The sequence below is a fragment of the Pristiophorus japonicus genome, chromosome 13 (assembly GCF_044704955.1).
Source record: "Pristiophorus japonicus isolate sPriJap1 chromosome 13, sPriJap1.hap1, whole genome shotgun sequence".
In the NCBI taxonomy this organism is placed as follows: Eukaryota; Metazoa; Chordata; class Chondrichthyes; family Pristiophoridae; genus Pristiophorus; species Pristiophorus japonicus.
This window is the reverse complement of record NC_091989.1, coordinates 142,594,509-142,616,350: the sequence shown is the minus strand read 5'-3', so window position 1 is coordinate 142,616,350 and position 21,842 is coordinate 142,594,509. Positions and strand designations below refer to the sequence as shown.

The 21,842-nt window shown below is 41.0% G+C and overlaps 1 protein-coding gene across 5 annotated transcripts in view; it reads right to left on the bottom strand.

Annotated features, from left to right (window-relative positions):
- LOC139278859 (NLR family CARD domain-containing protein 3-like) overlaps nt 1-21,842 on the bottom strand; it is a 228,282-nt gene that overhangs the window by 172,158 nt on the left and 34,282 nt on the right. For 4 of the 5 annotated variants that reach the window (XM_070898061.1, XM_070898062.1, XM_070898059.1 and 1 more), the window contains exons 4-13: nt 20,061-20,171; nt 19,079-19,519; nt 15,353-15,790; nt 12,088-13,828; nt 9,215-9,301; nt 7,333-7,416; nt 6,029-6,112; nt 2,751-2,834; nt 2,141-2,224; nt 1,021-1,127 (exon numbers count right to left, since the gene is read on the bottom strand). In XM_070898061.1, the coding sequence (XP_070754162.1) occupies nt 1,043-1,127; nt 2,141-2,224; nt 2,751-2,834; nt 6,029-6,112; nt 7,333-7,416; nt 9,215-9,301; nt 12,088-13,828; nt 15,353-15,790; nt 19,079-19,519; nt 20,061-20,171 (3,239 nt within the window). In that variant the 3' untranslated portion in view covers nt 1,021-1,042. The remainder of the gene's footprint in view (nt 1-1,020; nt 1,128-2,140; nt 2,225-2,750; nt 2,835-6,028; nt 6,113-7,332; nt 7,417-9,214; nt 9,302-12,087; nt 13,829-15,352; nt 15,791-19,078; nt 19,520-20,060; nt 20,172-21,842) is intronic. The other variant, XM_070898063.1, reaches the window with a different exon arrangement.

Below are 21,842 nucleotides of genomic sequence, written 5' to 3'. Positions count from 1 at the left end.
ATTTCTGTAAGTCTGCACTGATGAATACTCTGTAGTACTGAATCAATACAACATACTGAAATACACTGAATAAAGCACTCACTGCAGTTCAGGTTTTGTTGATGACATGCTACTAAGTCCTTAAAATATTGAATTTATCATTAATATTTAATATCCTGTTTTTTCACTGCACTGAACATTTTAATATTACTGTCAGTATGTTTAGTCAGAGGAGGCAGGTTAACAAGGTCATAGGATGATGTGGGTCCGAACACTTGGGGGGGGGGGGGGGGTGGCGGAATTGCGTACCGTCCCATTTGGGGGCGGTAACAGCCACGAGGCCCGAGTACCTGCACCAGGCGCAGAAGTCCCAACTCGCGATCTATATATCGCGCTCTACTTGCTCTGTGGGGCGCGAGCGGGGCGGAAGGGATTAGTGAAGGGCGCATCGCTGCTGCCTTCATTAAAGGGGAGGGCCAAGCTGCTGACTCTGCAGGGGAGAAATCGCCTACCTGGACCACCGGGAGCGTGGTGCTGTGGCATCAGCCTGGCACACAAGCAGAATGCCGGGCTCTGGACCCCGCGGTCCAACATGAAGAAGGTAAGTCGGCCATTTTTTCCCCCTTTAAATGTCGCCCCTGAGAGGTCTACAGCATCGCCCAGTGCAGCTTCAGGGGGTGTTACCGAATCTTCGCTCCTGGGCGAAAATGGGTCGCTACACATGGTGACGACATTGTCATCGCCGGTGCAGTGGAGCGGGGCGCTATCGGTTACCGTCGCCACTAAACACCCGCAGAATTTCGCGGGATTCGTTAGCGGCACCGTGCATGGGCGAAAAGTTGTTTGTGCCCCCCGGGAACGGCTAACGGGAGGCGCAAAACGCCTTAATTTCACCTCTAGTGACTTGGGCCAGAACACAAAAAGACAATTATGTCTTTATGGGCTGGGCTTTACATAGCAACCACGCTGTTCTGGTACTCATAAAATCTATGTAGAGCAGAATCTTTTATCTTCAACTGTACATCTGTGCAATATACACACCTATACACTTCATTTTCTGAAATTAATTCAGTCGAAGATTTGGGTTTTTATGACTGGCATTTTTCAATCTTTCCTTTCCATCATTTGATATATTATTCACCAGAATCCTAAAAGAAAAAAAAGTTAAAGAATTTCAGAAGTGAGAACATAAAACTATATTAAAATCCTTGAGTTGGTAAAACTGTCCAAAGCTAGAATATTGAAATCAAAGGTCATTTTGTAACAGCGATTCCTGCTGTTCTTACTTTCTCCAGAGGGGGTGGAGTGCTGCAGCCTCTTGAAAATAAACAAAAGGGCTAAGTTTGCTCTTGTTGTACTTGGGTGTGAAGGATACAGTTCATAAAGGAAAACCAGGGGTGGGATCTCACATACATAATATAGACTTAGTCTTCCATCCAATTAAGGTGCAGTAAGAGGAACATCGGCACCAATATGACAAGGGCATGCACTATTTCTATTTCCTTTAGAGGTGGGTACTTTAACTTCTTTCAGTCTTTCAGCTAAAATATATACCATAATCCTCTGACTCACTATGAGCAAGGTCATGGGAGAGTGAGCAGTACAGACATTGTGAAATATCATATTAGTTTCATTATTTTGCTTGCTATTTGAGGTGATTCGGAAATTAACTATTTCATGGAATAAATGCATCTTATTGGTTGATACCTAACATTAGCAGATGTGTTCAATACAGGCCGGATAATTACATTGTCATTTTTTTGCTACACTGATGGCTGAAATTAATTATTTATTTTCAAATAACACTGATTGGATTTTGAAAAATATTTGCACTGTTAAATAAGATAAACAACAAATTACTAATTTCTTACTTTCTCTTTTAAATCAGTAGCATTTTACATAAGGAACTTGAATTTCTTCTCACAATGTGTAGTATTTTATTCTTAATAATACAAAAGTCAAATTGGTATGACATGGGCATATGTTAGTTTTACTTCCACAGAATCTAACGAGACTGCCATTTTAGAGTTGAAATCTAGTCATTTAAAAAAAATGCACCTTTCCAATAAAAAGACTGCCTAGTATATATGATCATAATGAACCAATAAATTCTAAATAAACAACTTTTTAAACATATGTACAATTAAAACAAAATTCTTACCACAGCTCTTCAAGTGTGCCATTCACTTCTAAAGCACTTCTAAAGTAATCACTCCCCTTTTCAGTGATATCATTGTCTCCAAGTCTGCAAACAGATATTGTCTATTTTATTACTCAGCTACCAACACAGTACAGGTAACATGTAAAATGAAATCCTTTAAATAGGATCTGACCTACAGAATACATTGACTCAAAACAACATAACACTTTTGTTTTAAAGGAGCACTTCTTATTACAATATATAATGAAAAATTACTTCCATTGTTTAACTGGAAATTATATATGTGAAAATGAAAGTGTTTATAGTTTTGGCAAAGAGTAAAGAATAGAGCTTGAAACATAGCACTTATTCATAAGTTAGTAATTAACGCTGCCTTCGCAAGTTCCTGCAAATCCATTGGCAGGATAGGCACACCAATGAGGGGTCTGGACAAAGTAGATAGAGAGAAACTGTTCCCATTAGCAGAAAGGTTGAAAACCAAAGGACACAGATTGAAGGTGATTGGCAAAAGAACTTACTGTCTGTAAAATTTAACTCAAAGGTTCTTATGGAAGCGAATGTGCCTTGGAGGAGAAAGTTTTAATATGTGAGTTTAGATTTAAACCCTTACCTTAATTCAACCAAGCTGCAATTTCTTTTTACTGCTTGTGCCATGTACATTGCACCTTCATCCCCGATCTTGTTAAATTGTAAGCTGAATTAGGACAAAGATGTATATATTAATACAAAAGCAAATACTGCAGATGTTGACATCTGAAATTAAAAACAGAAAAAGCTGGAAATCTCAGCAGGTCAGGCAGCATCTGTGGAGAGAAGCAGAGTTAACGTTTCGGGTCGATGGCCCTTCCTCAGAACTGACGAATGTTCGAAATGAACATTCTACATTGGAGAGACCAAACGCAGATTGGATGACCGTTTTGCGGAACACCTCAGTTCAGTCTGTAAGCGTCGCCTGTCACTTTAATTCTCCACTCCACTCCCACTCTGATGTCTCCGTCCTCAGACTCCTGCACTCTTCCAATGAAGCTCAACACAAGCTCGAGGAACAGCACCTCATCTTTCGTTTACTTTACAGCCTTCTGGACTCAACATAGAGTTCAACAATTTCAGACCTTAACCTCTGCCCATGTTTTGCTCTGGTGTATCTTTTCTCTCTCTTTGTTTCCCATGGCAGCTGGTAATTATCCTGCCATTTTCACCCTATCTAATCTTTTTCTAACTTCTGCTATTACCATCTCAAGTTGGCTCATCATCTCTATTGTCTCTCTAATCTCTCCTGCCTTCCACCCTATCACAGACCTTCCCATTTGCTTTTTCCTCTCCTCCCCTCCCCCTTTCAGTGCTCCTTAAGAATTTGTTCATTTCGAACATTCGCCAGTTCTAAAGGGTCATCGACCCGAAACATTAACTCTGCTTCTCTCCACAGATGCTGCCTGACCTGCTGAGATTTCCAGCATTTTCTGTTTTTATTATGTATATATTAATGCTCTTCTATAAAGAAAACTGCACTTTTAGCTCCAAAATGACTCTGTTGATTAATATATTAAGCTATGTGGAGCTGAGTCACACAGACGGGCAAGTTCCTAGGTTCAATCTACAAACCGTGCTAAGTTAGCTGATTTGACTTTAGGTGGTGGGGGTTACAATTGGCCTCAGTGGCCATAAGTGAAAGAGGGAAAAGTAAAATCTGCCAGGCTTTCTCTCTAGATTTCGATCCAGTGACTCCTGCTATGCAGTCATTGAATGAGGACAACATTGGGCTCAGGTACACTTGTCATACACTTTAGTTCATAAGCCTGCTTCAACTTATTGTGCCTTAGGGCCTTGGCAGCTGAAGGCATGGCCACCGATGGCCATGAGAAGAGAAGAAGATTAAAATTGAGGAGGCGCAAGAGGCCAGAATTGGAAGAGCGCAGAGATCTCGGAGGGTTGAAGGGCTGGAGAAGGTTATAGAGATAGGGAGGGGTGAAACTATGGAGGGATTTAAAAATAAGGATGAGAATTTAAAAATTGAGGCATTGCTTAACCAGGAGCCAATGTTGGTCAGCGAGCACAGGGGTGATAGGTGAACAGGACTTAGTGCGAGTTAGGATATGGGCAGCAGAGGTTTGGATGACCTCAAGTTTACATAGGGTAGAATGTGGGAGGCCAGCCAGGAGTGCTAATACTCACTATCTAGACTGTGCATGAAGAAACGCACCCATGGAACCATCCTGTAACAGGAAGAAGTGCCTTCAGGAAAGGAGGGGAGAAAATAGGAAAAAAATAGAAACGCTTTGGAGCACCAATGTGTCACGTCATAGATTTCACACCTGCATCCTCTCATGTGGTGAGTTTTCATCCTGAGCCATGCCATCTGAAGGCCACAAGAAGAGAGGAAAAAGACAGGGAACGAACCACCCAATGTTGCTGTTGCAGTCTTCCTGAAGAGCAACATTACTGGAAACCTGGAGTAGGTCGTTTGTTCACATCATCATCCAGGGAAGGTGTGTGGAAAAGGGAGATCACACAGGGCGAGGGGAGAAAATATCAAATTCCTCACCAAAAAATTTAGCTCCAAAAGACTGATAAAACAGTCAACTGAAACATAACTTCCTATTGCATCTGAAATCATATCATTTTTGGAAATTCTAGCACTTTGGGCTTTTCATGTTTTTTGACATAAATTGCAAAAAAATAAAGCAAACATTGAATTAGAACATGAGAATGCCAGCTCTTGGAATATTCATCCCATATGAAGCTAATGAGCCCATGAAACTGTCAAGGCATGAAACCAACCAAAGATGAATAATGCAGATTGTAAGCTTAGATTTCTCCTGACTAGCTTGGTGGACGGAGAAGCAGAAATTTTATAGAAACTTCCCTCAGAGATTAAATAAATTGAGGAAGAGTTGGATAGAGGCCTTGATAGAGAAAACTGTATATGTCCTGTGGAAGGAATGGGTTTGATGACCAAAATGGCTTTTCTTGTCCCATGCTCTCGTATGTTTTTATATTCTTACAGAGGAGAGCTTCCAGTGAATCCTTATGAGTATTAAAGGGGCAAGGTTGGCACAGTAAAGTTTCATGACCCCAGAATTCCTCCGGTCGCAGTCCTGGTGGTTAGACTGGGAGCGTACCGCTCATGTCCTCCAGCACTGATCCTACGAGTTTGCAGGGTGAGCCAGATGAAATCTTATTTGCATGGGTTAGGTGGGTATAAGAGCCACCAGGCATGTCTTTGGCAAAGCCTCTCCATGCCTAGCAGGAATGCTGGTGCCCATTTGTCCTCGGGGAGTGGGTTGCTCAGGCATTCTCCCCTGCCTCCACCCCCAACCCTGGCAATAGTGCTATAGGCAAGGAGACCAATCTGGCCCCACCAGTGGGGTCCACATTAACCCTTGTGAAAGCCAGTATGCCTCCACTCTGCATACCAGCTGCCACCAATACACTGGGTCATACTGGAACTCCTGGCTTAGGGAGGGCCCACCAATGCCTCTGGCTGTCAGTTGCTTTGTAGGAAGTTCTGTCCCTTACAAGGTATTGAGGAAATGGCGGTGACCTACATCTCACAAGGAGATTCGGGCCATATTTATAAACAAATCTAAGGCACAATGCTATCATTACACATTTGATGATGTCATTTTGTCTCTAGTTATAGCAGGGTGACACAAGTTTATTTTTTTAAATCTTAGTTTTACTGAAAAACACAAATAATAAAATGCACAAGTTAAAATGTTAAGATTTCAGCATATACAGCACAGGCTGCAATGAGAGTTCCTGTTGGTCAATATGAGGAGCCACTATGGGGTTTACAAAGCAAGCCACAAACAGTGCTGCCCTGAAATTCTGTAACATGGCATAGTATTACACAATAAAGAACAATTTAGGGGAAATAAAACGACATACCCGAAAACTCTCAATGTTGTGTTGATCTCCAGAGCTTCAGCCATTGAATGGGCACCTTCGGCTCCGACAGCATTTGCTCTTAATCTAGTGAAGACAAAGTGATGTTGTTAAAATAAAGGAACTAACATCATAGCCATCATGATGGCAATATAGCTAAATCATTCGATTGATAAATTCTCCTGGAAGTTTATTCTAATTAACCAGCTATTCTAATTGAACAGAAAACAGAGAGTAGGGATAAATGGTTCATTCTCGGGTTGGCAATCAGTAACCAGTGGAGTGCCACAGGGATCAGTGCAGGGACCCCAACTATTTACAATCTATATTAACGACTTGGAGGAAGGGACTGAGTGTAATGTAACCAAGTTTGCCAATGATATAAAGATGGGAGGAAAAGCAATGTGTGAGGAGGACACACAAAATCTGCAAAAGGACATAGACAGGCTCAGTGAGTGGGCAAAAATTTGGCAGATGGAGTATAATGTTGGAAAGTGTGAGGTCATGCACTTTGGCAGAAAAAAATCAAAGAGTAAGTTATTATTTAAATGGAGAAAGATTGCAAAGTGCTGCAGTACAACTGGGCCTGGGGGTACTTGTGCTTGAAACACAAAAGGATAGTATGCAGGTACAGCAAGTGATCAGGAAGGCCAAAGGAATCTTGGCCTTTATTGCAAAGGGGATGGAGTATAAAAGCAGGGAAGTCTTGCTACAGTTGTGCAGGGTATTGGTGAGGCCACACCTGGAATATTGCGTGCAGTTTTGGTTTCCATAATTTACGAAAGGATATACTTGCTTTGGAGGCAGTGCAGAGAAGGTTCACCAGGTTGATTCCCGAGATGAGGGGGTTGACTTATGAGAGAAGGTTGAGTAGATTGGGCATCTACTCATTGGAATTCAGAAGTGATCTTATTGAAACGTATAAGATTATGAGGGGGCTTGACAAGGTGGATGCAGAGAGGATGTTTCCGCTGATAGGGGAGACTAGAACTAGAGGGCATAATCTTAGAATAAGGGGCCGCCCATTTAAAACTGAGATGAGAAATTTCTTCTCTCAGAGGGTTGTGGATCTGTGGAATTCGCTGCCTCAGAGAGCTGTGGAAGCTGGGACATTGAATAAATTTAAGACAGAAATAGACAGTTTCTTAAACAATAAGGGGTTATGGGATTATGGGGAGCGGGCGGGGAAGTGGACCTGAGTCTATGATCAGATCAGCCATGATCGTATTAAATTGTGGAGCAGGCTCGAGGGGCCGTATGGCCTTCTCCTGCTCCTATTTCTTATGTTCTTATGTTCTAATACAGACCCCAATGTTTTCAGACTGCTGTTTGTTTTCAAAGCTTCAGCTATTTGTGCTGCTCCTTTCTTCCCTATGGAGTTGTGCTTCAACCTGTGAAGATTCAAGACATTTGGTTACTCTATTATTTGTACCATATGTCTGGACTTTAAATTAGTGATATCCAAATATTATATACAAAAACAGCAGTCCATCATCTCAATCATGATTTATTGATAATATAGTTGGCAATATTACTGATTAGCCTAGTTTTCAGCATTGCATGGTAGAATAGTGGTTATGTTACTGGACTAGTAATCCTGAGGCGTGGATTAATAATCTGGAGTCATGAGTTCAATTCCCAGCTGGGAAATTTAAATTCAGTTAATTAAATAAATCTGGAATTAAAAAGCTTGTATCAGTAATGGTGACTGTGAAACTACCAGATTGTTGTATCATCAGCATCATTGGCAGTCCCTCAGAATCGAGGAATGTCCTTAGAATGTCCACTTTTAGAATATCCTTAGGTGGCTGAACAGTCCACTATGAGAGCTGCAGTCCCTGCCACAGGTGGAACAGATAGCCATCGAGGGGACGGGAGGGTGGGACAGGTTTGTCGCACGTTCTTTCCGCTGCCTGCGTTTATCTTCTGCATGCAGTTGGCGATGAGACTCGCTGACAGATTGTTGTAAAAACCTATCTGTTTCACCAATTTCTTTTAGGGAAGGAAACCTGCTGTCCTTCCCTGGTCTGGCCTATATGTGACTCCAGACCCACAGCAATGTGGTTGACTCTTAACTGTCCTCCGAGATGGCCTAGCAAGCCACTCCGTTGTACCAAACCGCTACGACAAAGTCACTGTGGGATTCACCACAGAGACTGCAGTGGTTCAAGAAGGCAACTCACCACCACCTTCTGAAGGGCAATTAGAGATGGGCAATAAATGCCGGCCTTGCCAGTGACGCCCACATCCCATGAACGAATAAATTAAAAACAAGGGAATTATTTACTGCATTAAAAAAAGTAAAACACAGGCTCTTAAAACATAGACTGAACAGTTTATTGCACAGTGTGTTATTGTAGAATACATTGCCCTGCTTGTCACTAGAACTAGCCATGTGTGCAAATAACATTTCAAGTCATTTTTTAATGTTGATAAACAAGATTATTATTTAAACCAACTAAAAATAGAATATATGTGAAAAATAAACTCGGCAACTCACATACCCCTACCATCAACATCAGTCTCACAGAATCATGATTGACTTTGCCATCCTGTGGACTTCATTAACTTGTCCTTGCACGTTCATGGATTTATTTTTCAAAACTATCTTCTTTAAACAGTGACTATTGATGATACTGTCAGCAAACTAGCTTGCAAAGTTACCATGCCAGACTATGTGTTCTAGCATAAATCTACAACTGATATGATTTAATAATCACTGAAACACCAATTAATTACCACATTATTCACATCTTTTGCCCCATTAACTCCCCAATTTCCATTATACAATTCGCATTCAGTATTTAAACCAAATATTCCCCCCAAATTATTAAAATAGACAGAAAATGATATTAATCACAATTTTTAAGTTTGATCTTTAAAAGGGTCCTAGTAAGATACAATTTCCAGGTTTCTATAAAGTATAAATGTTATGAATCTAAAATCACAATGTTATGAGGTAACAGTTGTAGGAAAGACCTCATAATGCACTACTGACTTTGTCACTCTTAGGCTGTGAAATTTTAAATATTAAAAAATATTTTTTTTGAACAACCTTCATTTTTTTATCTCTACATTTTTGTATTTAACCAAATCTTTTAGCCCATCTTTAATTTAACTACTGTGCCATTAAAATAACAATATTTTTCAATGTTGTGTACAAAAGTAGTACAGACATGGACATTTTACCTTAAGATTTCTATTCTACACATTTTAGTTTTGAGTGCACTGGCAATGATCTCTGCTCCTTCATCCTCCAGCATGTTTCCCTCTAAACTGTGAATAAAAGTAAAACAATTATTATCTTTCTTTAGCTCTGCCTTTGTGAATGCAGAATATATTTTTGAACCACTGAAGTATTCATTTACTGAACTATAATTATTCTATTGAAGCTCTGCCAGCATACTCCCACATACTAAATAAAGAGTGTAATTTCTTTCTTCCTGTCTTTTATTTAACAACTTGCATTTACAAATCAGCTTTAATGCAGAAAAATATCCAAAGGCACTGAACAGAGGTGCAAGGGAAAACTAGATGGTGAAACAAAGATAGAGCTATTAGAGGGATGACCAAAAGCTGGGTCATAGAAATGGGTTTATAGGAGGAGGGGGAGTTGGGAAGGCAGAGGGGTTTTGGAACAGAATTCTAGAGCATGGGGCCTCATCATCATCACCATGGGCAGTCCCTCGGAATCGAGGAGGACTTGCTTCCAATCTTAAAATGAGTCCTTAGGTGGCTGAACAGTCCAATACGAGAACCACAGTCCCCGTCACAGGTGGGACAGTCGTTGAGGGAAAGGAAGGATGGGACTGGTTTGCCGCACGCTCTTTCCCCTGCCTGTGATTGATTTCTGCATGCTCTCGGCGATGAGATTCGAGGTGCTCAGCACCCTCCCGGATGCACTTCCTCCACTTAGGGCGGCCTTTGGCCAGGGACTCCCAGGTGTCAGTGGGGATTTTGCACTTTATCAGGGAGACTTTGAGGGTGCCCTTGTAACATTTCCTCTGCCCGCCTTTGGCTCATTTACCGTAACGGAGTTCCGAGTAGAGCGCTTGCTTTGGGAGTCTCGTGTCAGGCATGCGGACAATGTGGCCTAGGTGACTAAAGGCACATCTGCCAATGCTGGGGTGACGGATGGGGATATGCACAGAGGAAGAGGAATGGAGTTTTCAGGCAGACTTGTAAGAGGTTAGAGAAATCAGAAAGGGTGAGACTATAGATGAATCTAAGCATAAGGATGAGAATTTTAAATTTGAGGCACTGGGGGACCAGAAGCCAATGTAGGTCAATGAGGAGAGACCTCAGGATGTCCCAAAGTGCGTTACAGCCAATTAAGTACTTTTGAAGTGTAGTCACTGTGATAATGCAGGAAACATGGTAGCTAACTTGTGCATGGCAAGCTCCCACAAACAGCAATATGATAATAACCAGGTAATGTGTTTTAATGATGTTGGTTGAGGGATAATTATTGGCCAGGACTCCAGGGAGAACTCTCCTGCTCTTAGTGCCATGAGATCTTTTAAATCCATCTGAGGGGCCAGGGAGGTTTAATGTCTCATCCAAAAGACAGCATCTCTCTCAGCACTACAGTGGAATGTCAGTCCAAATATTATGTGCTGAAATCTGTGGGGTGGTACTCGAACCCCACGACCTTCTGACTCAGAGGCGAGGCAGCTGCTGCTGAGCCACAGCTGACACCATATTAATTGACCAGCGCCACTGTACCCGACAGAGTATCTGAGGCAAGACCCAAAACTTGCAGGAATTGGCCATAGGAAATAACTAGTCCTATTACAATTGTATAAGCATTTTAAACTAAAGGTGTTTATGTGACCTGATAGCAAGTGTGTTAGACCATTTTCCTCTAATGCTATGATTAATCACAAATTAATTTAATATTGTAATCAAATATTAATATTTTCATGTTGTGTTTTTGCTGTTTTAATCAAAGTTTAATATGAAATATATGAACAAAGAAAATATTAGAGAATATTAGATACAATATAAATGCATCAATTGTAAAACAACTCAATTTGAAAGCCAAAAAGTAACCTTAATATTTACTATAAGCAAGTGTGAATATTATTTATATTATAATCTAAATGCAAGGTGTGAGGCGCCTCTATTTGCTTATTTTTCATTGACAAGAATTTAAATTTATCTTTAGAAGACACAGGGGCCGGAATTCACCCCCTGCTGGAAACGGGTTGCACCTACTGATTTTGGTGTGTTTTTGCCGCCATAATGAATGCGGTGGCACATCTTGCGAAATTCAGCTCTTCGTTTTTTTTCTGAGCGGGGCGCAAGTTGGTCATAATGGGGGTGGGAACAGAGTGACCGTCATTATGGAGGTGGAAGTGGAGGCAGGATGGAGTCTCCGCCACTCTCAGTCATCAGCGCTGGGCTGGTGACATCATCGCGCTGGCCTGTCAACATGTCTCTCCTCTTCGGTTAAAGGGGAGAGCCGCTACAAGCTCTGCATCTTTTTAAGTTAAGTCCATTGGGCCACCAGGAGGGCTTTCGGCTGAACCAGTGGCCTGGCACCCAAGACGGGTGCCAGGCTGCCTGTTGGCGGCCTGGCTGAACCTGGGGCCATAATTGTCGGGTCGACCTCGCAGTCGGTCGGCAAAACAAAATAAGATGAAGGCCGCGGCAGTGCGCCCGTCCCTTTAATGGCGGCTGCACTGCCATTTCAAACACAGTGCACCAACAGAAAAAGCTGTCAGGGGCATCGGCCAGAACACTTTCTCAGCTGAATTTCGCTTCTGGGGTGGGACAGCGGCAGTGCGCGCTTTGATGACGCACTTAGGAGGCTTCGGCAGCAGTGGGGCGGAAATGGGGTGGATATGGTCACCACTGGAAAAATGCGAGGAGAATTTTGTAAGCGGCGGCCACTTGACAAAAATTCAGCGGCCATTCGACACCGCCACATGGCCGCCACTTTCCGCCAGCCAGAGGCCTCATCGGGAGGCTGAATTTCAGCCCTACAGTGGTGGAACTACCAAAATTCCAGAACATTTCTAGTAGTTCTAGTTCATGTAACAAAAAACAAATTTTAATACCTCAATGTTTTGACTCTTGAGAAAACAGACTCCAATCTTTGGAAACCAGAAGCTCCAGCTTTGCACCCATCTAATTCCAACGTTTTAATAGTTGTGTGGTAAGAAAGAAGGTTTGCAATCGCTGTGCAGTCAGTCACATTCAAAGAGATGTAAGAAAAATTTACAACATCACTGGTTTGGGAGGCAACTTGTTGTGTTAACTCTTCATTTGCTGCTTCATACAGACAATGAGAGGCTGTTAATTTTTGTCTTTTGTGTGCTGTATATTTTATAATATTTTCTGGAGTTACTGTGTCTTCTTTTGGAACTGCAACAGCAGCAACATTTTTGATGGCAGCAAAGACTTCTCTTTCTTTAACCTGATAATGTTCAGGCACCAACTGCTTCACAAGTGCTCTGTTGCTGCGAGAGACGAGACCAGCAGTGAACCTCAGTACAATCTCAAATACATTGCTCTTTGAACTGAAGGCTTTGTGCACATGATCCACACCAGGCTCATTTGCAGAAATGCAATAGAGTGCTGCAAAGAACTCCTGGTGAGTCAAATGGAAAAACTGCCATATGTGGGATTGCATCATTTTCAGGCTCTCTTTGGTGAGAATTTTCTTCCAGAAGGATTTTGTGATCTTGGGATTTTGGGTGATGTTCTTTTCAATGTCTTTTGCTGAAAATATTATTGTTTTATTGATGACCCCATCCCATGCAAGTTGTGCCAATGTAATTATTTCATTTTTGTCTTCATCATCTTCAATACAGAAGGACTCAGGGTCCTCGTCTTCATCATTGTTACAGACCAGTAAACACTTGGTGAATCTGAGGAACAAATCTGTGATTGTCCTGGGAAAGGAAGACAGCTGAGACCACTTGCCTTTACAGTGAAAGGATTTTTGCAGGTAAAAGCACAGGATGTCACAAAATGCAGGAACATAGCAAAGTCCGTACAAGGAATCGATGCTCTTCACCGTTCGAAAGACATGATCAGCAACCTTTTTATCCTTGAGGCGCTTCAAAAGGTATCCAGCAATTTCTTTTTTGGAAAATCCTAAAATTTCAGCACATCGATTAAAATATGTTTTGTTATCTAAATCAATTGTGGTTGGGCGGGATGTAATGAGAATAGATGCCCCAGGAACAAGATCTCCCTTTATGATACTTACAATCAAATGGTTAATGTACTGAGCAATGGATGAGCCAACAGGTGAATTAATGTTAAATTCAAGAGACAGTTTGAATTCATCCAATCCATCAAATAAAAATAGAATCCCACCAGGATATTCCAGCATCTTGTTCCACGATGCTCTCAGGTGAGGGTAACTACGTATGATGAGCTCAGTCAGACTAATTTTTTCATTGATTGTGTTTAACTCCCTAAAACTGAAATACAGCAGCATATAAAACCCAGCACAAATTGTTCCACAGGTCCAACTATGAGTGAGCTTCTGCATCATAACGCTTTTGCCTATACCTGCCACTCCTTGCACGAGAGTGACTCGTGGTGACTTTTCCCCAGGTGCAGATGGTGAAAGAAGCTGTTTCAAATCTATACGCTCACACGCTGTATAGTCTCTGTGTTGCAGGAGTTCATGTTCTGTTTTATTCCTTTCTCGAACATTGAGAATGACTAGGCTGGTAAAATGTTCCTGCAGCAATGGTGCGGAGTTATCAAATGCAAAGTATGGCTTTATTCTCTCCATCTGCGCTTTTAATGTGCACTTATGTGTTGCCACTGCTTCAGAGATTTCTGTAATTACAAGAGAAAAATAATGACCTACAGTGGAGCCTTCATCATCCACCATAATGATGGGGCCTCCGCGATGAATAATAGAATTTGACACATTGATTCACAAATTTTGGTTGTTACACATCTGATACAGTAATAGAATGGACACACAATAAAAATACAATACAAATCACAGAAAATGAATTTAATCTTTCTTGGTCTATGAGATTGATTTATGCCGAACCAAGGAGTTAAGTGTCTGATGCAATGGGACGTCTGCTAAAAGGCTTTGTTCTACAAGAATGAAGGCTAATCTGGACGTCAAATAATTGGAACGTGGGCAATGGAGGTTTCATTGTATATAAATAAAGGAATGCAAGACAGCTGATAAATTGGATGATGTAGTTCATGTTAAGAACTGAAATATTTCTTGTGGAAAAATACGAAGCTGCCCAGTAAGCTTGTTCAAACTATAATCTACACCATTCTACTTACTGGTAGATAAAGTCTGTTACTGAAATCAGTTAGCAGGAGTGTTTGGATACTTGGTTGTCACATTATTTTCAAAATACAACCTGTATTGGTGTGATCATCTGTACAGTGACACAACAAGTCTAGACACATCCTGAATGTAGCAAATGTGAATTGTTATGGATGGGTAAAAAATTATACCTTAAACAATGTAATTAGTTTCACCTTGTACCATAGTTCACATATCATTCGTCATCCTCAATCTGCTCTCTGCTGGGTCTCAGTGCTTTGTATTCCAGAAAAGGAAAAATGTCACTTCTTCCAAATTCCTCAGAGAATTCTGGTCCAGGCAAGATTCCCAAATAAAAATCTAATCTCTTGGTTATAATTTTGGTTTCATTTTTTTAATATACATTCTGCGAAATCTGGTGTATAAATTGTTCTTTAAAGTGCCTGTACCTTTTTACTCAATAAAAATGAGATAGCAATGCCATGTGAATTGAACACCCTGTGACATATACTGTAACTGAAAGTGAAAGTGGGAATAAGAAGCCATGGAATCAGAAAGGGCTTTATGCCCAATGAGCTCATTCCCTCCAATGTACCATGCACTGTCATGGCTTCCATCTAAACCAATCCAGAAATCCCCGAGGAATGCTACTCTGGTCGGGAAATGGAGGGGAGTATGGGGAAGGGAGCAGTTTAGGAGAAGCGATGTTCATTGAGTTGCTTGCGAATAACTCTGGAGGTCTCCTGCTGCAGCTGCCCCAACCAAAACCAGGGATTAAAATTGCTCACTTTATGTGTGAAGATTTCAAACGAAGCATGATCAATCCAACAATAGGTACTCACCTCAGTCAAATAAGGAAACTGAAACACTAGGATAAACCTATATTATTACAGAGTACTTTGATATTTTATCTGTAATAAGGTTTAAATTGTGTTTCCATCCATCAGTATTAAAGAACTTTCAGATAAATAGGTCCAAACTATTAATGATACTGGAGCCTTAAGCAGGGAGATGCCTATTCATTGTTAACATGTAAGACATCACCTTTGACAAAGCATGCTTACCTTCAGGAAAATCGGTTATTCTGATTTTTTCGTTGTTGACCTCAAATCTGACAGTTGGCAGGTCTTCATGGAGAAGATCAATAATTGGCCTGTCATCCTTGTCAATGTAGGATTCCAGCAGTAATTTTATATACTCCTTTATGCCAGGATAAAGGTCTTCAGTGCCTTGCAGCACATTGAAAAAATTAGCACATGGCTGCTGACCTCTGTGGCTCAGCATGTCGAGAAGGGTTCGCCCTTTATCAACGTCTGGTTTATCTTTTACTACATTGTGGTCATCTTCAGAGATTATTTTCTTCTCCATCAAAAGCTTTAAGAGTGGTAGTATGTTTGGGCTGATGTAATTAACCACAGTACGACGGCCTTCTTCAATAGCATGCATTGCCCAGTCTTGCCGTTTCATTTTTGATGGAAAATATTCAGTATTGTCACAAGCACCTTGTTAGGAACGGTATGAAAACATTTAAAACCTAACGTTATCAATAATCAAATTAAGCCGCCTAAAAGATGTGAGGTTTAGTTAGTGCAGCAAAAATAACTGGCTTATAATTTTTCAAATGCTGTATAATTTTACGACTTGCCATATTATTTTTCTCTGGCGACTTTATATCATGGTTTGAAGTACAAATTGTTTTCTCTGTTTAGTAGGTTAAATTATACACATATCAGTACAGCTTTTGCCCAATAATCCTATAAAGACAGTGATACTGAAAGCTATTGTTTATTATTCCCATTTCTGCTTGTCTTTACTGTAGTAAATGGGCATTGGAGTCATCTTTGCTGTCCGAAGCTAAAGGAGCCATATTTTTTACAGGGCAAGGTAGAAATGTCTGATCATTTCTGAGTGAAGTTCTCTGGTGCCTCCACTGTTGAGTATTGTAATGAGCGTGCAAAAAGTGGGTCATACCCACATCGACTGCCGTGGGGATTTAAACACACAAACCTGGCGTTTCTACAGGGTTCTCCAGGAGGAAGTGGGTGAAACCCCTGGAAGAAGTGTACATTATTAAAAATAGCCATTTACGCCAGTTCTCAAAGGTCTTCACAGCAGGAAAATCAGGAGAACCCCATGGAATTTCAGGGCCATAACTACTAGAGTGAGAAGTAAGCAGCTTTTACTTTTCTCTTTTATTCTACCAAGTTGCTCTCCTCTCCCTTTCATAAGGCATTTACTCTTTGCTCAAGTATGGTTCTATAGGCATCTGTTGTTCTCTGATTCCTGATCCATTCTTCATGTGTGAGCAAAGAACATCATAGTTGTGACTGATCCTGCCCGACCTGACATTCACACATGCTCACTTTCAGCAAGATTTGCTGCACAGCACTCTTGATTTTGGTACCCCTAATACTACCACCACTCTATCATAGATAAGCCTATAAGGGTATGAATCAAACCTGGAACCCTCTTAGTCATGAAATAAACATTTAAAGGATATATTTTCTTGTTTGTAAAATTAAAGAAAAAGTTCCCAAAATACCAAGAATATTTTGGGAAAAATGGTGCCGTTCAGGTGTAGAGGACCAGAATTTCGGTCCTCTTTTCGACAACTAAACTGGTCACTGAACACATAAGAACATAAGAAATAGGAGCAGGACTTGGCCATACGGCCCCTCGAGCCTGCTCCGTCATTCAATAAGATCATGGCTGATCTGATCTTGGCCTCAATGCCACTTTCCTGCCTGTTCCTCATAACCCTTGACTCCCCTATGGTTCAAGACACATGACATCACAATGAGACTGTTAACTTGGGCAAAAGGAACAGCAGATTGGCTACCGAATCTTCAAACCTAGTAATCTGGTTAATATTTTGGTATCCTGGTGGTACCTCCTGCTCATTTCACTAGGGGCATTTTAAGAGCAGCTAAGGCATTCAGAGATATTCGAGAAATTACTGTGTGACATTAGCTTATGGATATTATATTATATAATATAATCACATGATATTATCAGTGCTGGGTCCTCAACTATTTACAATCTATATTAATGGCTTGGATGAAGGGATCGAGCATATTGTAGCCAAATTTGATGATGATGCAAAGACAGGTAGGAAAGCAAGTTATGAGGAGGACGCAAAGAATCTACAAAGGGATATAGATAGGTTAAGTAAGTGGGCAAAAATTTGGCAGATGGAGTATAAATGTGGGAAATAGTGAGGTTATCCACTTTGGTAGGAAAAACAAAAAAGCAAATTGTTATTTAAATGGGGAGAGATTACAAAATGCTGAGGTACAGAGGGATCTGGGGGTCTTTGTACATGAAACTCAAAAAGTTAGCATGCAGGTACAGCAAGTAATTAAGAATTAAATGGAATGTTGGCCTTCATTGCAAAGGGGATGGATTATAAAAGTAAAGAAGTCCTGCTACAACTGTACAGGGCGATGGTGAGACCACACCTGGAATACAGCGTACAGTTTTGGTCTACTTATTTAAGGAGGGATATACTTGCATTGGAGCCAGTTCAGAGAAGGTTCATGAGGTTGATTCCTGAGATGAAGGGATTGTCATATGAAGAAAGGTTGAGCAGGTTGGATCTATACTCATTGGAGTTTAGAAGATTGAGAGATGATCTTATTGAAATGTATAAGATTCTGAGGGGGGCTTGACAGGGTAAATGCAGAGAGGATGTTTCCTTTTGTGGAGGAAATCTAGAACTAGGGGGCATAGTCTCAGAATAAGGGGTCACCCATTTAAAATGGAAATGAGGAAGAATTTCTTCTCTCAGAAGGTCATGAATCTTTGGAATTCTCTACTCTGGGTGGAGATAGACAGATTTTTGAAAGATAAGGGAGTCAAAAGTTATGGGGAGCGGGCAGGGAAGTGGAGTTGAGGCCAGGATCAGATAGCCATGATCTTATTGAATGGCAGAGCAGGCTCAAGGGGCCAGATGGCCTACTCCTGCTCCTATTTCTTATGTTGTTATGACACTTAACGCATTTATATGACGTTCCTCTGCCCATTTTTTAACCAAAGCAAAAATCCCAACTATTATAAATGGGTTAGTGCTTCCATTAAAATAATTGATAAGGAATTCAACTAAATGCATTAAATGCCTGTATGCTAATAATGCTCACAATAATTTGTCGGCTAGAATATTATACACAACAATGTACAAAGGATTTCTATTTTGTTATATAATCTTGCCTATTTTGGTTTCCATAATTTACGAAAGGATATACTTGCTTTGGAGGCAGTTCAGAGAAGGTTTACTCGGTTGATTCCGGGGATGAGGGGGTTGACTTATGAGGAAAGGTTGAGTAGGTTGGGCCTCTACTCATTGGAATTCAGAAGAATGAGAGGTGATCTTATTGAAACGTATAAGATTATGAGGGGGCTTGACAAGGTGGATGCAGTGAGGATGTTTCCACTGATGGGGGATACTAGAACTAGGGGGCATGATCTTAGAATAAGGGGCCGCCCATTTAAACAGAGATGAGGAGAAATTTCTTCTCTCAGAGGGTTGTAAATCTGTGGAATTCGCTGCCTCAGAGAGCTGTGGAAGCTGGGACATTGAATAAATTTAAAACAGAAATAGACAGTTTCTTAAACGATAAGGGGATAAGGGGTTATGGGGAGTGGGCGGGGAAGTGGAGCTGAGTCCATGATCAGATCAGCCATGATCTTACTGAATGGCGGAGCAGGCTCGAGGAGCCGTATGGCCTACTCCTGTTCCTATTTATGTTCTTATGTTCTTAAAACAATTCTAATTTTCTTTAACAGCAACTCACCTTTAATTTCCAAAACAGCTACTTTTGAGATAGTTTGCTTTAAAGAGTTGTGCTTGACTTCAAAAAAATATGTCTGACTTCCTTTTGCAGCTTCTGCATATCTGAAGATGAGCTGAGATATTAAACTGTATGTTCCACTTTCTTTGTGATTATTCAAAGTCATGGTAATGTCATATTCTCCTTCTGCGAAGTGCATTGTTTTGTCTTGCTCATGATCACTCTGAAAGTAATCTTCTATCCTTCTGTATTCACGTTGTTTTACAGAAGATGTGGTGCTGTCCCATTTACTGATGAGAACTCTCTGGAATTTGCCTGCTTCCTCTCTGTACCAAGAGACACGGATTGCTTTCGGTTTGAACCAGAGAACTGCACAAACCAGAGAGAGTGGGTCATCCTTATGGAAGTGTCTTGGTTTAATAATATCTGTCACTTTGGGAGCCACTGAAAAACAAAGAGGAACAGAATCACACAGTTCTTTTCAAAATAAACTGTAATTCTAGCACTGTGCTGCATTGAACATTTTCCCACCATTTTACATTTATTTTAGTGTTCTCTTTGGATAGAAGCTGGGTGATACGCTTCAACTGATCTAATTGGTTGACAACTGCCAATGCCAGTGAACAAAAGTTGATTTCTCCTCTGAAATGCTAACAAGCTGACAAATGGGTTGAAGCACTAAATGTCAGCTTAAAAAGCCAACAGCTTTGCAAATCTGGTTAGAATACCGTGCACATTTGAATGTTATGGCTGAAAAAAATAATTACAATGTAGGATACCAGGGGCAGAAGGAGTTATCTTTAAAACTGGATCATCATCACTGGGTCAATATCGTGAAATTTTCCACCCAACACCACTGAGGGAGCATCATCAGCACACGGACTGCAGTGGTTCAAGCAGAACAACTACAGAGGGGCAATAAATACAGTCTTGCCAAAGTCACCTGCATCCCGAAAACAAGATTAAAAAAAGATTGGTTATTTACCTGTTCTTTTATGGCTGTAGAAAATAAATGTTCCAAAGCAAACAACTGCTGTGATCATAAAAGTTAGCAAAATAGTGAGCAATGCTTGTGACCTGATTCTTGGGTTGGAACCTGTAAAAATCACAAAACCAAAGATGTGATATTGAGTATTTGCTGCTCTTTTTCTGTGCTGGCTAGAGCAAGACTGTGCCTGCGGCAGAAAACATAGTTTTAAATTTGGTTGCAGCACAGCATAAAGCAACACAATTAAATAACTGAAAGCACCCTTTATTGATAAATGATGCAGAAACTGCAGATTTATTTACAGTATCTGGTCAAATGGACAAGACATCTGTTGGTACATCAAGAGGCCTTCTGATGTTCCATCTTTTATTGTAATTCTTGACATTTTTAAACATATCAATATTTCAGAGGGCTCCTATTCCTTCGCAAATGGAATTCTTTCGACAAAAAAAAATGTGAAACTTGTGAACAGTTCAGTGTCTGCACTGCCATTTATATTGTGAGGTCAATGTGAAAATAGTTACTGATTGTTCCAGTATCCCTCCCAGCCTCACACTGCACCCAAGGTATGCGGCACCTCATGCTCCAGGCCCTCATTTAGAAAATAAGACTTTTCCTTTTCGACCTAGAAGATCAGGAGCTGGCTTGCATCAAGACCTTTCTTTCGCTGGTGTTAAAACATGAGGTGAGATATAGTGATACAAATAAAAGCCACGTGTTGATGAGCTGCACTATAACATGGCAATGTAATATAAAAGAACAGGCTTGGGGGCATTTTTTAAAACTTGCATTTATACTTATACTCCTATGCATGCAATGGAAAGGCTATCTATGGCCTGGGCCAGGACCAAACCATGAGGTGGATTTGTGGCAAAAAGGAAAAGAGGCAGTAAAGAGGAATGGTTGCAACCTACACTGATCTGTCACTGAATACCATGGAGGGTATGTCACCATAATACTGACATACTTCTTTGATAAACCCCCTCAAATGAGGACCTAGATTAAGAAGTTGGGACAATTAGAACACCAGGATGTATGGCATGACACAAACTGCCCTACGTAACTTCTTCCACCAAGTTGAAGGCAGATGTCTGTCTAATAGCTGATAAGGAAACTGAGACTTGAACAACTGATGCTGGAAGGTGTTAAAAGGAAGTCACTTTCTTATATATCCAGGGCCTAATACCTAACATGATTGGCTGGCATAGAGGCAAACAGCTACTTCTCAAGCTACACAATATGATATGTGTCCTTGCTGTGGTCAGCATGATGCTGACAATGCACTCACACATTTTATGGTCAGTTCTGATGCTCACTCACCACTTTGAGGAGCTCTTGGTACCTGCTAGCCACCTAGCAAGGACTCAAACCTGCAGCTGTCAATAGTTACGACCATCTCTTTGGTGTCAAGGTGGCTCCAAGATGATACAAGTGGTATATAGAAATTCGGAATTAAGTTAACTCGCTGTGGCAGACGTGTAATCCAGTATCTGAGCCAAGCGGATCCCAAGTGCATGAGGGCAATGTTGATGACTGCCCTGCCAGACTAGCTCTCTAATGGAATCTTGTCATTCCATTTGGAGTAAACTGATCACTGGGGGCTGGGAGCTTTCCCATTGGTTTGCAGGGTTATCTGGAGCCGATGAGTGGGTTTTAGCTGTAGCACTACTCCTGTGCTCACTTGGAGTTCCCAAGCCCTCGCTCTGCCAAACTACACCTAAGCTCGCTGGACTTAGGAGAGTGGGTTGTGTCCCAAAGAGGAGTGTGTGTGCATTCCAT